A 16,233-nucleotide genomic window follows, 5' to 3' on the forward strand; every position below is an offset into this window, starting at 1 on the left:
TTGAAGAGGAACGTGAAAGATGTCTGAGGGGAAACACTAAAGTTAAACATAAACATAAATACAAATATTCATATCAGGTCACACTAATATACAGATCTATAAATGTAAAGTATATATGAATATCAGTCTACCAAAACATTAATGGAAAATATCAGTCCATTGGCTATTCCCTCAGTGTCGTCACAGGGATTATTTTACTGTTATTACTTACTTCCTGTATTGTCAAGTATAAATGGCAGTTACTGGTATTACTGGATTAAGGAAGAAATTTCCAGCATTCATATCATTACACTGCACAATATTTCTTATTTTAGAATTGTGGCTGCATGCTGAAAGTCAATATGTATTCTTTGTTGTATATGGGGAATATTATTTTTATTTATTTATTGTAATCTTAATTTATTCACTTAATTCACAGAATTAGGAAGAGCAGTTGACAAGAGATTAACAAGGTAGTTTGTCTATCTAATATTCTGTCCATCTAGCTACCAGACACCAGTTCTTACCCTCCTTAAGTCCCTTTTCCTGCAAACATTTTAAGTTCTTTTTTTTTTAATCACTTTGGAGATTTACCAATATGACCATGCTTAAGGCAGAGGTGATGTGTGCCTTCCTCTGCACCTCTGTAAGCCCAATACAACCAGAATGTTTAAATTGTACAATATCCTCCTAATAATGATGATGTCATTTGAGCCTTCATGTTTTTTTGGTGATACACTTGTGTTTTTATCTGCATGCATGCATACAGATATTCCTGCATGGTAACAACCTCAACAGCCTGCATCAGCTCATCCACCCTGAGATCCTGCCTTCAGAGTTTGGAGGAATGTTGCCCCCCTATGACATGGGGACGTGGGCAAGAACACTGCTTGACCATGAATACGATGATGACAGTGAATGCAATGTGGACTCCTACAACACTCCTGCAAAGGATATAGAAAAGGACCTCTCTCCCAAATCCATGAAAAGGTGAGTTAAAGGTCCTATTGTCTTCTAGTATTGCCATAAGGTTAACATTTGCCTTCTTTCTTCTTTATGAAGCTGTAGGTAGTTCAGTCTATTATATAGGAAGATGATTTTTTCCCCTTTCTTAAAAAGATCGGTGTTGATGAGAGAACATGGCCTTGATTATTGCCATGTGAGGTGTGAACTCCGTGCAGCTGATTATTTCTGGGGTGCCATCTAGGCTGTGTACACAGCACTGTCTTTGGAATAAGCTGCTACCTCACCTTGGCCTACAGTACTTATTAGAGAAACAGTGTCAGCTGCAGTGAGCCTCTGTGCAGAGGCTAAATTTGGGCCAATTATCTTTCTGGGAGGTGGTGTTAGCTCTTATCTTCCTCCATCTCATAGCCCACTGCCTGGTATCCACCAGCCTGTAGGTGCCAGGACATTTACAGCATTTGAACCATCAGTCACAGTGACTGCATGCCTGAGAAAATATGAGAAGAACCAGGACCAAAATAAGTGCCAATTGTGATACTCAAGTCTGGTAAACATTCTGGCATTCTGATATTCTTCTCTTTGAGAAGGTACAGTGCAATTGCTTGCTGCATTTTGCCATTCAGAATAAAGTATGGGAAGAGCTTAGTTACCTCTCCAGTAACTATGGAAGCAGTGAGGTCATTAACTTGGAAGGGGTGAATCTGATCCAAGCTTGCCAGGGCAGTAGAAGAGAAAAGGGTAAAGATTACAGCTATGATAGAAAAGGCAGCAGAAAGGGCAGCAGAAAGGGCAGCAAAAGTCAGAGTGCAGCTCATAAGGGGTAGGCCTAGCAATGGATCAGAAGAGAACAAACATGGCAGAAACCAATATAAAATGTCATTAAAATTAAGGTAGGATGTGCTAGGCTGGGAACCCAGTTTCAGGAGACAGCATGTGATGCAAAAGGGAAAGAAACTCTGGAAACAGACCAAACAGGATAAAATATTTTCGGATGTCTCAGCCAGGAAGATGATTTTGGCTGGAAAATACTGCCTAGACTGGGAAGGACAGTGTGGTTTAAAAGGGAGATATTTTTGTGGAAACAGAGGAGACAACATAAGATTGCCATGGGAAATAGAAAAGAAAGAAAAAAAGCAGGAAAGTTTAAGGATTTTGTGTTGAAGAAAACCCCTCCACTCTATTGGAAGTGGGAAATAGCAAGAAACTGGATAAAAATAACCTAGGATAAGAAGTTAAAAAAGGAGTTCTGAAACTATATGATAGGGGTGCTGGAATGGCTGCAAACCCTGTCTCAAATTCCCAGTGGGGTAGTTTTGGCTGTAAATTCCCAGAGCGTCCAAAATCCCCAATGCCCAGATATATGAAGTTAGAATTGAGTAAGTAACACAATTAATGGAGAAAATAGGACTGAGAAAAAGAGCCAGGGGAAGATAAAGGTGAGCAAAACACTTATACACGATTTGCACGTAATACAAGAATTATGAGACAGTAGAGAAGCTGTCTTAGACACAAGGATGGAATTAAGGAACTGAAATGCAGAACTTTTTCTGCTGCAAAATGAGGCTGTGAGAGTAGACAACTTCATCCAAGGGTGGGACAAAAAAACCCCCACAAAACACAAACACAAAAAAAACCCCAAAAAACCCAAAAAACAAAATTAACAAACAAAAAAAGGGCCTGTGACAAGTCCTTTTGGAGCAGAGTTTTCCAGATTGTCCTGGGCAAGCATATTATTAAGTGGAAAAGCAGTGAGTTGACCAGATTCTTAACTATTTTTCAAGTATTTCTTGTTCTCATTCAACTTGTTCTTGAAAACTCTTTTCATAGAGTATTACAATTCAGTAATAATACTTCAATACTTCAAATTGACATTCTTTCATTCTGGGTGAACCAACACAGTAAGAGACTTAGTGCAGAAAATAAACATGTTGAAATCTATGTCTCTATAATATTATGCTAAAATTCCTTCATCTTCTATGCATTCTTTTTCAGTTTCAGCATGCCTCCAGCATCTGCTGGAATCCTTGCTCCTTGCTGCTGGACATAAAAAGTACCAAGTGGATTTACTGTGCTAGTACTAAGAGTGACAGAAAGTCCCAAGACTTCAGTGTATAAAGCGCACAGACTCTGTTAAAACACAAATAGAAAAGTTAAGATACAACAGATTAACTCTATTTTATCAAAAAGTAAATTTAACTTGGATTCAGCAACCAATGGGTTTTTTCTCTCAGTTTAAACCGACAGTATATGTTAGTGCAGAAGATTTTTAACATATGAAAAACCACTACTAAGGCAATGAAAAGTGCTTAGCTTAGAACAAATTTCATAAGCATCTAGCAGATCTCCAACAATTGTCTTGTTTAATTTGGCTTACCATTTTAAAGTTTACTGTCCTGAAAGAATATCCTTCAGAACCAAAATCCTACTGAGAATTCATTCCTTTCTTACTTATTTTTCACCCCAAGTGTGAACCACTGACTGCTCCAGATATCCTTGAATTTTTGGTGAATTGGATGACCTCACCTTGAAAGGACGATTGACTGGGGGGGAGGATGATGGAGATAAGGAGGAATTAATGCCACCTGTAGCACAGACCTCTGGGGAGAACTTGTTTGTGTCATCTGGCAGCATTGCAGCTGTCTCAGCAGTCAGGTTTAGCCTGTGGCTGTCATCCTCAGGCACTTAGCTGGAGACCTGCATCCTCTTCTCACCTAACCCAGCAGGGCAGATGTCTGTGTTGATAAACTTTGCAGAGGAGCTGTGGTTTACTTCCTCACCTCTGCAAGGGGACTTTGCAGTATAACTCTGTAGTATAACTCTGTCCCACTGTGTTTTCTCAGAATGTATTCAGTAATGTTTGTAAAGTTATTTGGGAGATGTAGGTAAAAGAGAAGGAGCTATAGACTTAAACAAGTGTTTTTCCTTTCACATTTCTTCATTCATGAATTGCTGCTGAGTGGGATGAAGCATGACAGTAAATTTCTGTTTAAAACTGAGTGCAAAACCATTTCTCCTTCTTCTTTAAGGTATTTGGGCATCTGAGCTTACAAACAGTAGGTCAGGATTTGTGCTATTCAATTTTCACACCTGCCTTGGCATTGGGGGTTTTGGAGGCCCTGGGGATTTATGGCCAAAGCTTCCTCACTGGGAATTGGAGGCCAGGTTTGCAGCCATTCCAGCTCCCCTTTAGTTTTCCCCAGATGAGAACGGGAAACCCTGCCTGCTCAGTCATTGGCAGCCAAGGAAAAGGCTCAGTTTTAGCACTTACATCCAGTTGGCAAAGCTTTGAAGTTAATTTGCTTCCACAGCAATTTTTATCACGATGAACTGGATTTTCCATGAGTGCAGCTTCCCACCAGCAAATTTTCAATCAGCTTTGCATTGGCACGGTACCTTGTGAAGATTTTAAAAAGGCATTTTTAATTCAGTGGTTTAGTTTTCTGCCTGAGGAGCTGACTAGTGCTCAGGATGAGTATTACTGTGCACTCTTAAAAAGTTTAAATTTTGCTTATCACAAAAGAGATGATAATATTTTTAAAGCTTTTTTTTTAAATTTTAGTATTAGTATGAGAATGGGATAAATATAAGTGGAAAATACCCTGGTTTCCAAAGTTTTCACGTAGGCTTTAAGTCAGATGTTTTTTCTTGTGTTTTTGTAAGTTTTCTTTAGATTTTTTTGAGGAAGATCTCGTCATCCTCATTCATTGGTTTCACTGGATGATGCCAGTTTATAAGGGGGGGGGATTAACTCCATATGCTTATCTTAGGAAAGGTTAGAATTTGTAAAGGTTTTTCTCTGCACTGTGTCCTCTAAATGGGCAATGCTGTAGCAATGCTGCAGGCACAGTGTGCTTCCACTGATCAAAAATAGATGCCTGCATTGTAGAGATGTACTCAAGCTCTTTAGTCGTCTCAAATCTTCTTTACAGAAAGAAAGACAAGTAGGAATTTCTTGCATGAGATTTTTCTCATTAAAAGAAACATCTGTACCCCAGAAGTGGCTGCTTCTTTGATGAGCTGAGCCATAGGTGATGTGAGACCCCATCTTAACACTCCCAGCTTTGTTTTCAGTGGAACATTTTGATTTTGCTGGAGACTGTTTTCCTCCTTGCCCGTCGTGTATGGCTGTTGCAGGGCACCAGTACCATGTTATGATTCTGGTCTGAAACAGAGAATCTAGAGAAATTTTACAATCATCACTGAAGTTGCCCTGATCTTCCTTCTCTGCCCTGTTCAGTTGAGCTGAAAAGTGAGTTTGACATATTTGTCTGCTGCTCCAAAAATCGTGCTAACCATGGCACTATTCCTAGCTTTGGCTTAGGATCTTGCACTGTTGAATTAAGATGTTATTCAGAAAAGGAGCAACTTGTGCTTCCAGCTAACACATCCCACTAATTGCAATGTGTGATTAGCCAGCTGGGTGGCTGAATTGTACCTTCTTTGCCAGCCCAATGCTGTATAACCTTCTGGAGAGACAGTCAGTGCTGAAGTCACTACAGAGGACAGCTTAGTTTGCTCTTGTGTGTGGAGGACACTGTCTGTTTCACAATTTCACTGAAAAGAGGATCCACTTTATTCCACCTTTTGCTCCTGTATTTACAGATCAGCACTGAGCCCTTTAAAACCCAGTTATCCCTCCATGAGTGTATTTCCTGATGATGTGCAATGATCAGATGCTTGGGTAATACTATACCCTTATTTTCAAGGCCTGACAGAAATTAAAATAAACAAAAGAAAGCTGAGGTTTAACCTTATTTGTCTTGATCTAGAAATGTCAAACAAACATGTTCTCCCTCTGCAGGTCTCAGTCAGTTGTGGATCCTGGGGTGCTGAAACGCATGGATAAGAATGAGGAAGAAAACATGCAGCCTTTGCTTTCACTTGACTAACAGCTTTTGAGCATTGGACGTGAACTGAGGTGGAAGGCGCTGCCTCTCAGCAACAAGCAAATCATTGGGAAAGAGTGTAACAGCTGGAATCCTATTTACTCATGTTAATGTAGCATATTGGCAACAGGTGTTACTATTCTGCCTGAATTCTGGATGCCCTTTGGTGAAAAGGAAGTGGAGAAAAAAAAGAAAATTAAATAAAAAAAGAAAAGGAATCAATAATTTATTCTGTAAGTGCCAACTCATTTGTAAATACAATATAATCCTCCAATTTTACTTTGTAAGTTATGGTAACAAGTGCTATGGAAATGAGTGACTATTAAATATGTCAGTGAAATGCACCATAAAAAAGAGAAGATAATGTGTTCGTACATGCACACACACACATACAAATAGAGAAACATAATGGACAAAGAAAAATATCAAAGTCAATTAAATGTTGACCTTCCCATGGGAAGCCAACTAGTACATGGACTACTGGATATTTTCTACAAAGCTCACATAGAGTGCTAAGATAAAGAGGGAATATAAGTACTTGAGAGATGCTGTGGAACAGTCAATCAGTGGAATATTTTCTAACTGTAGGAATTCATTTCTCAAATAACACTGGGGCTTAGGATTGTGATTTAGCATAAACTATCTGCATTGTGAGGAAGATCACAGGTGAACTGGAACCAACTCTTGGATAGCTTTGTTGTTTAGCTGTATGGGTCTCCGAGGTTTCTTCCTTAACTTTTCATTTACACAACTAACCTGGCTTGGCATTGTAATCTGGGTGTTGTAATGTGGGACACATTTGGATTCTCTTGCATTTTGGGTGCACATCAAGAATTTTTCCAGAACTCTGTTCTCTCTTGGAGTGAGACATCAGTCCTCTAAATGCAGTCTAATAACCAGTATCTGAAAGGAAAGCCTGGCAGCAGAGGTTAATCAATGAATCCTGTGCACTGGGAGACTGGATATATATATATTTTTACCAATCTCTGACAAGCATACAAGGTGACATTGTTAGATAAGTATATTTCATTGAAGGTTTATACAAGAAATCATACCTATTCAATGTACTTAGATATATTATAGATTGTATATTGAGACACTGTCATTATTAATAAAGTAAAACTTTCCATAGATCAACAGCATCCCACTCCAAGCAAGGATTAATATCAATAACTTGTAGTCAAACATCTCAGCCTATAGTTTAGGACACTTTTTTTGTTGTTGTTGTAGTGTAACTGTATATACTGAACATGTGCCATAATAAAGAAATACATTTTACCTCAAAAGGGCAACAGGTTTCACTAGAGATTGAATAAATCAGCTGAAACATAGGGGCTGTGCCATCTCTGTGTGCTGGCTGATGTGTGTGCAGCCTGTGGTATGCTGAGGTGAGAATGTAATTTCTTATTAGGATTTAAATCAACAGTCAGAGTGGGAAGACACACAGGGTACCCAGCAAGACATCTGCATAATTAGAGGTATTGTAAGATCTCACGCATGTTCAGACAGTGCTGGGATAAGTTAAGAAAACACTGACCGCAGTGGAGGTGACAGCTCATGGCAACCCTGCCTCCCAAGTGCTACAGTTCAAATAATTTCTTCCATCAGTCCAGTGATCAGTGAAATTTCCAAGTTACTGGTTGTAGGTCACCTCTTCTCATCCAGGATGAATTACAGCTGTAAGATTTGGTAGGCTGAGATGAGTTAAGAGTAGAGAGTAAAAACTTGAAAGTCTGTCGTCTCGAGTTTAGCTGTAACTCCTGTGGTGGCAGCTTCAGCATTTCTCAGGGCTGAGACGACCCTGACTCTTCCAGCATCACCCTTGATTAGCCCAGGCAACACACAGATAAAGCTTTCCTACTTTCCAGGCCATTAGCAGCACTGATAAATAGGGTATGCCCTAATACGCCATCACCTTGCAGGAACTTGTCTGAACAACTCATTGCCTTTCTGCTTTCCTAATTCTGTTTTCATGATATATGTGTTAGGAAATGCAGAGAGGAAAGATACGGAGCCTGAACTTCTTATCAGTCTGTCCTACAAGCTGTCAGTAGTAGAAACTGTCCTAATACTACTTCTGTGGTTTGAGAGACTTGAAGAAATGATCAGTTCTTATATACTATTTTATTCAGTTCTATTTTTCACATTCCTTGTAAAATCATGCTGTATAAGTGAGATGTGTCTCCAGTATTTGCATAAGTGCCATATTTGAATGTATGTTATATATTTCCACATTTCTGGTTAGTAGATTAGTATATTGTCATAGCTCTGATTTAAAAATTCGTATCAGATAAAACTGAAACATCAGTAGAAATTTTCTCCTTATAAGGGCTTCAGGATTTAGTCAGTACTCCACATGTACACAAGCTGTTACACAGTGGTGATCAAAATCTTCATGGATCCTCTTAGTTACATGGGCCAGACTGGTGTAAGACAGCAGGATGCTGATTTCAGAGTACATCACCTGTCTAATCACAAAATGCAAATCTGTTCCACTGTATGAAGCTTAAAATTTGTTTGGAAGCTTATAAAGTTTTGTTTGAAAACCCTTTATTTGTGCACTTAACTGTAATTTATGTAATATTTTCTGATGTCTGATTTCAATTTTAAGGTAATGAGTATTAATACATTCTTTCCAGAAAGTGAAAGTAGGCTATATTATAATTTTGTGCAACTCATCTTTCAGCCAGAACAAAATTGCTTTCTCAATAAGATTCTCTCTGTTGAAGAGTTGGGCTACAGGTCTTCATGGCTGCAGCTTTTATTTCACTGAAGCAAATTTTGACAGTGGTAATTGCAGTTGTGACATTGAAAAAGAATATGGAAATGGGTAAGAGAAATAAATATACTTTACCTGCTCTCAGTATTCTTTGAAGGCATTTCTCTTTTACATATCAGGGTACATAAAGGGTTCCACCTTTCTTGTAGAAAATCTTTATAGGTAGTTCAATTTTTATTAGATGAATTTGGACTGAAAACTTTTTCCAATCTTTATTACCATAGGAATTGCTGTGTAATTTTTATAGCAGAATTGAAGTGCTAAAAACAGAATGCACATGCTTGGGAGGAACTCCTCTTAATTTCTTACCTTTCTTGCGTATTGGGTAGAATAAAACTTTGTTGTAATTATGCATGCCTATATGCATATTAAAATATCCTGCAATATGAGGAACTTAGTGGAGAAACTGAATATACCTGTCCAACTACATTAAAAAAAGGAGGACTAAAACAAAAGTGTAAAATTTGATAAGTTTGATAAGATCTAAAAATATCCTCTTACATGATGACTTTTCCAAGACACAAATGTTTAAAAATATATGAAAAAGTTATGGAAACTTCCATGACCAAAATCTCCTTGAAATCAGAGATGTCAATAGACTCTTGGTTTTACAGAGACAGGTAATCAGACCCACTAAGCTCCAACAAATACACAGACTCCCTCCCAATAGTTATTAGTTGTAAAATAGTTTGAGATGTCTTTACAGAAATGTAAATTTACTGTATAGCATATTTAAAAAGATGTTTTGCACTCAACAAACATGCTATGCCTAGTCACAAACTGAACACAGAATTAAAGAAAAGAAGAGTCAAAGGGACCTTAAGAGGTCACTGATATGTGGAGGAGCAGATTCACTTTAATGTCGCTCTCAAATGTTTTAGCTCAGTACCTTGCATGGAATGCTCTTTGTATTATTTAATCACAGTCACAGCCAAGCCTAAACACATTACCTGAAGAAATTGTAACCTGACAGTATTTTGTTCATGTCATTAATTATCTTCCTGTTCTGTTTGGGAAATTAAAGTTTGTCAAGCATCATAAAAACTACCATTCAGCATTACTTGGAAAACACTTTGCAATAAGCTTTGGTCATATCCCTATTATTATATTGTTTCTGTTATGATTATCAATGTATGTGTTTGTCAAGTTTTTTGATAAAGTCATGTTTGAAAGAGCATGCAAGAGAGAAAAAACCAAAATCAATCAGGCTTCAGGATTTTATTTAGAATATTAAAATGGGATTTTAGGGTGAAGCTGAGTTTGGATTTTATAATCTTTAATTGTGTCTGGGGCATGTCCGGCTGAGCTGTTGGCAGTGTTGGGTTCCAAGACAAATTTGGAAGATTAATATCAATATGAAAGACAAGAGCAAAGGTCTCAAAGGATTATACTGAAAAAAACAATCACATGGTTATCTGGATCAGGTCCCTCTAAAGAAAGATGTTTTGCAAGTAGCTTTGTGCGTGTGTACTTCTGATGCTGAGAATAGTTCTTTTGTCCACAAACTTCAAAACACTCTATGAATTGAGAAAACAATAGTCATCTGATTTCTCAGGTAGTAAAACAGGAACATGACAAGTTAGAGACATATCTCAATGGAAGACATTTTCTGTATGGAAAAGATGACACTGATCACTCAGCCTGCTTTTAACTGCAGGAGAGAAAATGTGTCTCTATTTTGTGTAAGAAGGTTTTATTGTCGATTCAGTTATGTCTAGTTTCTTTAGAAGAATTTGCCATGAGACCTTTGCAAACCAGGAGTAATCTGATTTCCTGTGGAGTTAAATATGAATGTAAAATGTACATGTAACCATTTCTGCTGAGGAAATAACAAAAAGGGTGCATGTCCTTCAAATTAAATGCCTTTCTTCCCTATCTGATTGTTGAGAAAAAAGGTAGTTTAATCCAAAGACCCCTCAAAAAGAAATTTTCCCCATAAAGAATTCTGTCAGGGTCAAAACAAGATACTTATCTCTCATTAATTATACAAAGAACATCAACATTTTGTTTAGAGGCATGCTCAGATGACCCCAAATGAAAGTGCGAACTAGGTAGGTAAAATCCCACGTCCTGCATTGTCTTGTAACTTTGAATGGTCCTGTGTCAAAAGTCTGTATTTAGATTGACTTGGACATTCCCTTCAGTCTGCATTTCAGCTTTCAGTTGTGTAGGAATTTTTTTCCTATCAGCTTTTGGGATCTTAATTTTTTTCCTTCATAAGGGTCTGTTGGCACAAAATAGCATTGACCCCTGTTGGATTGCACAATTTGTGGTTTTGTTGTTAAAAAATAACAACTTGTGCAGTGCTGGGCAGTGGTGAAGTTGAACCATGGGTCAGAAGTTCCCACTATTTTGTCATTCCTTTTCTGGTGTTTTGTGTGTGTAAACTGCTTTGATTGATAAAAGACGTGCTAACGCTTGCATGATATGAATTTAAAAATAGAAAAAAAAAGGCTTCTGCAGTGAGTTCAAAATCTGAATTGATCAGCTATTGCTATGAAATCCAAAGGCAGGGGAGACTGCATGCACATGAAATAGAGAGACCTTCAAAGGAAGATGCTGATATCTCCTTATGGGTCACGTTTTTTTAAAATGTGGCCAAAGAATTTTATCTGCAGAGGTGGTGGTCACAGCCTGATCTTTTCTCTCTGGATCAATGGCTTACAATAAGTTCTCTCTAATAAAGGTATGACAAAGCTTTCTTTTGCAGAGAATTCACTTTCAGAGAATTGACATATCTGTCAATTTGCAGTAGACAAATGGCAGGAGTTAATTAGGATTTTTATTTGATATGGAAATGCTGCTGTGATTTCTTAAAGAGGGTGTCGCATCAGCAGCAGCAAACAGCAGTGCCTAAAGGCAGGCAGTTCAAATCAGGTCCCTTGGTTAATAAAAATTTAAGAGTAGAAAAAAATCAAGAGATAATAGAAGATGATAAAACACAGTAATTAAAAAATCAAAACAGAAGCAAGCTTGCAGAGGAAAGCTGTATGAATGCCAAAAATGATGTGATAGAATTTGCATTGTACTTCTAAGAAATTAATCAGTAGCTTATTATGAGTCCCCCCTCTACATTATGAGCAGAGTTTTTCCATCTTTCACATGGTCTACCATGTTTGGCCAAGATGGGGTTTCCCAAATCTTTAGAAAATGAGTTACCATGTAAAATGGTAGGTGCTGTAGCTGAGCTTGTGAACATGATTTAAGGGGCCAGAACACAACAGCAGAGCCTCACCTGCAGACAGGTCCCAGGAATATGAGAACTGCTGTGTCCTGCCTGAATAAGTGGTGGAAGGAGAGGATGAAAGGAGCACTAAGGAAAGGTGGCAGGCCTAGGGAGAAAACAACAATAGGGATTTGGGGTGAACTGGTTAACCATTTTAACAGTGAGGGAGGCTTTCACCTGCTCAGTAATAAAAGGGGGGACTTATAAACCCCCTGACACATCTGTCATCAGGAAGGAGAGATAATGTTTCTCACTTTCCCACACAAACTCAGTTTCAGTATATTTAAACCTGATGCATATGCTAAATCTGAAGTGGCTCTGCTGCTGCTGTTTCCACAGTAGCTCCCAGGATGTGGGTATCATGTACCATGCAGGAGCTGGGAGGTTAGAGCCCCCCAACCTGTCCATAGGAAGAGAAGGGAGGGACGTGTTCTGCAAAACCCTGAGAAAATTTTGTGGGAGAATTCAGTGCTTGTTTGAGTTACAGCCTGCCTTGCCCTGCCACCAGTATCAGCACCTATTCTGGAAAGCTGTGAGTGGAAGTGGTGTGGGAATCTCTCCAGCCAGCCTCAATGTCTTGTGCTAATTATGCAGCCCTCGAGCTGGAGCTGGTGATCTGTGTCCCCTGTCTTTAAACAGCGCTGCTGGTGGTGTTAATTGTAGCCATTAGTCCCTCAGAGCAGAGATGATTTAAAGGAAACTGACAACTTTAAGCATTAAACTTAATGCCTAAGAATATTAAATTGGTGATTGTTACAAGTAATGCCTAAGATTATGATAACTTAAAGACTTGCAGGGTTTGGTTGCATTGTATCCTTGATGGGGCTTAGTGTATAATCACTTTCCTTTAAGTGTGCTTGTCCCTGAGGTTCACGTGCATATTTGATGCAGCAGTGGTAGAAGGAATTAAATAGCAGAAAATGTCATTCTAAGGCTATGAATATATTCAGAGGGGCACTTTTAGATTACCTGACACTCTTAAGAAAAATTGTTTTGCAGTTTGGTAGTGTTCAACTTGAGAATAATGGCTCTTTTAAATAATTTGCTTCTCTATCTCTTTCACCCTATGGATTGCTGTGTGAAATGTGTTCTGCAAAACATTCCCAGGCTTTCATCTCTTCTCCTACCCTCTTTTGTTCAACAGCATCCTGTCTTCTGTGTGTGCTTTATTCTATGAGTAACTAAAGAAAACTGTAAAAAAACCCCAAAAGACTGATAATCTGCAGACTAGATCTTGGGGACCAGTATTTTAAATGTTTCCCTTGCATGAATCTCTGGTTGACAGGGTGAGATGGAAAATGAGACCAAGGCCAACCACATCATAGAGGAATACAAAACGAAAGAGTCTGACTAGGAGTGTAGATGAAACAACACTTGTGATATAAGATGTTACCTTCCCTGACTGTTAGTTGTCATTCTTCACGTAGGAACTACTGCCCCAACATTTAATCAACAACATGTTGTGGAAGTTCTCATGTCCCAGTGAAGGCTGTGCACAAATCATGTTAACTCTGTTGATTCTCCACTCATGCAAATACAAAAGCACTCACATAATCTATTAATACAGCTCTGTTATGAGAATAATGATTAACAGCTAGTCATGGTGACATCTAAAATTGCAGATTGGCAATCTGTGCCTTAAGGCTCTTGTGATATGTAGTACTTGCACAGCAGCAACTACTGAATAATTTTTTTTGCATGCAGCAATCTACTTTGGAGCCTTATGGAAAATATTATAGCACCATATCAAAATTCAAAATTAAATTACAGGAGTAATTTAAAAACAGTGCTTGTATCCTCAGGATAAAATTTGTTTGTTTCTCAGTTTAGTACTGTTAGGACTCAGGGGGTCTGAGATTTGTAAAGCCAGGACAAGTTTATTAATCATGTTCTTTCTCTGTAAAGTTTCAATAACTATTCTCTTTTCACAACTTGTTGTCAGTTTGACTTTTATTCTTGGACCTAGTGAAATGGTTAATTTTGGTCTGTTGTGTTCTAACCTAAAGTCTGAAGATGAAGCAACTTTGTGAAACATCACTCTATATATTGTATATTTAAATATCATCAGTTCTCTGTGATCAATAGGCTGCTTTGGAGAGTGCTACTACTTTAAATCATCATTGGTTATTGAGGAAGAATGACATTCTGTTAAATAAAATATGACCAAATGAAAATTAAAATACATATATATTTTCGTGTTTGTACATGGGAGTGTTTGTCTGGCTTCCTTGTGCTATATATAGAAGACATACTTTAACTGGATGAACTGCATGGTTTTTAAGCAAGGTATTGAAAGAAAAATATTGAGTGGTATGTCAGCGTGAAAGCCTGGTAACACTGAATGTCTCTTTCCCCCATCAGTAAGTTTCAGAGAGCTAACATATTTCACATTTACAGTACCATTTTGAACTGTCGCTTGGAAGTCTCTCTTGTCGTACAGGTGAAGATCATGTAGAGATGCAACACAAGAAAGCTCATTTCCCCCTCCAAGATAATTCCTACTCTCCTGCCTCTAATCTTTGTCTGTAATGAGTTCCCTAGCATCATCTTGTGTTCATTGACTTTTCTTTTTATGCCACATCAGGCAGGAATGGCATTAGGTCTTGGCAGAGATATCCCTTTCTTCAAGAAAATGTTTCTGTTCTCCAGAGAGATTAACCAGGGTAGGATACAGCAGGCTGTGTGACATTGGAGCACTGCCTGCCAAATGACCATATTTCATTCTAGATTTTGTTTTTCCCGTGGGAAGGGAAGCCCAGTAAATTACAGTAATGCATTTATGTGCTTATTTAATGTAATTTTTGTAGTATGCTTTGTTTTAGACACAAGGACACATACTCACCTCTTCTGTACATTTTCCATATGATTTCTTTGGCTTACACAGACTTAAAAAAAATTAAAAATAGGCTTCTGTAGCTTCCTGTTTCACCCATAATTTCAGTGGTGTATGCAGATGCATTCCTTATGCCAACATATTGAAAAAATGTTGATGGGTTCTCATCTGTGTGGGAATGTAGTCCCTCAGCTCTCACGTGCTGCATGGTTGTACACAGTACATGAGCCATTGCTGCACAAGGATGCATCTTATCATGGCATAACTGTACAAGCTACATGTCAATACAGCTCTCTGTTCCCTTGGGAATCCCTCACCTGCATCCCTCTGACTGAGCAGAGCTGAAGCCCCTGTAGAAGTGTGGGTTGCAATGCCAGTGTCCTGAGTTATAACCACCACCCATTTGTATGTCACCAGGCTGCTTTTCCCTGCAAATGATGTGATCCCAGTGTGTGCACCTTTGGGGTTTGTGTGTATGTGTGTGTGTATGTCTGCTTGTCTCACCCCACCTCCCATGTTGGACCCCCTTCCCTAATATCAACTTTCTGTGAGAAAAAGACAGAGGCATCAAAACTGGCCTCTTGCCTTGCCATGTGACAGTGTGTTGTGACATGCTCAGGTTGCCTGGCTCTGATGTGGAACTGGCTGGAGCATCCTGCAGTTCACGTGCAGCTCCAGTACCTCCAGTTCCTACCAGAGGAGAGCAGCCTGTGGGCTGCAGGATGGGGAAAAAGTGCCAGGTCTGCCTTTGTTCTGAGGGAACTGGGAGGCAACGGGGACCTACACTGGGGCTACACAGACATTTTAGGCGTGTAGTACCATAAAAGTTGGTAGGTGGGCAGAGGAATGCTTTTTGCTGCCTGTGTGCAGGAGTTCATACTCGACCTCCAGTCGAAAGGAGAATGTCAATGTAGTGTCATGGCCAGGAGGATGTACAGGGATATGGGAGTCTTGTCCGTCTGGAAGTAATTACCTCTCATGCTACCACAGCTCTGGGGCTGCTCACAGTAGCACTGCAGTGATGAAGGGCAGAGGAGTGGATAATGAAACCGGGAGCTGTGCTAATAGTTTCAAGAGTACTGGCAGTGTTTACACAAATCTCTGTCTGTTGAGAACAATATAAACAAAGTAAGTGCTCACAAAGCCGAAAATTCTCTGTGTCAATAGCAGATAAAGTATTTGTTGCATTTCCTGCATGATTCTAGGCAGGGCTGTTTTCATTCCCATGAGCTGAGTGGTGGGGGAAAACAGCCCTTGGCCTTCCAGACATGCACAGATGGTTGGCTAGTCAAAAGCCCTTCAGTACCTGAACCCTGACCAACAGCATCCTTTCCCCTCTGGACAGATTACCAGGCTGTCAAGAAATCCTCTTGCCATCATCCATCAGCTTAACTGCTGAAACCCCTGGAGATTAGCAACTGAGAAAGTGCCTATGTAGCAAAAATATGTCACACTGGTCAAAACGGAGATAATTCTATTTTTTTACACTATCATTCTTTTCTATTCAGATATACCACTTTGCAACTTTCATCATTAAATTTACAGAAAAAATCAATGAAAAAAT

The 16,233-nt window shown here is 39.0% G+C and overlaps 1 protein-coding gene across 1 annotated transcript in view; it reads left to right on the forward strand.

The window, feature by feature from the left end:
• Positions 1-6,375, forward strand: part of CLVS2 (clavesin 2) — a 48,656-nt gene extending 42,281 nt beyond the window's left edge. Inside the window, exons 4-5 of the mRNA XM_066315325.1 lie at positions 749-969; positions 5,747-6,375. Of these exons, the coding sequence (XP_066171422.1) occupies positions 749-969; positions 5,747-5,834 (309 nt within the window). The 3' untranslated portion in view covers positions 5,835-6,375. The remainder of the gene's footprint in view (positions 1-748; positions 970-5,746) is intronic.
• Positions 6,376-16,233: the final 9,858 nt, after the last annotated feature.

Source organism: Sylvia atricapilla, chromosome 3 (assembly GCF_009819655.1).
Source record: "Sylvia atricapilla isolate bSylAtr1 chromosome 3, bSylAtr1.pri, whole genome shotgun sequence".
Classification (NCBI taxonomy): domain Eukaryota; kingdom Metazoa; phylum Chordata; class Aves; order Passeriformes; family Sylviidae; genus Sylvia; species Sylvia atricapilla.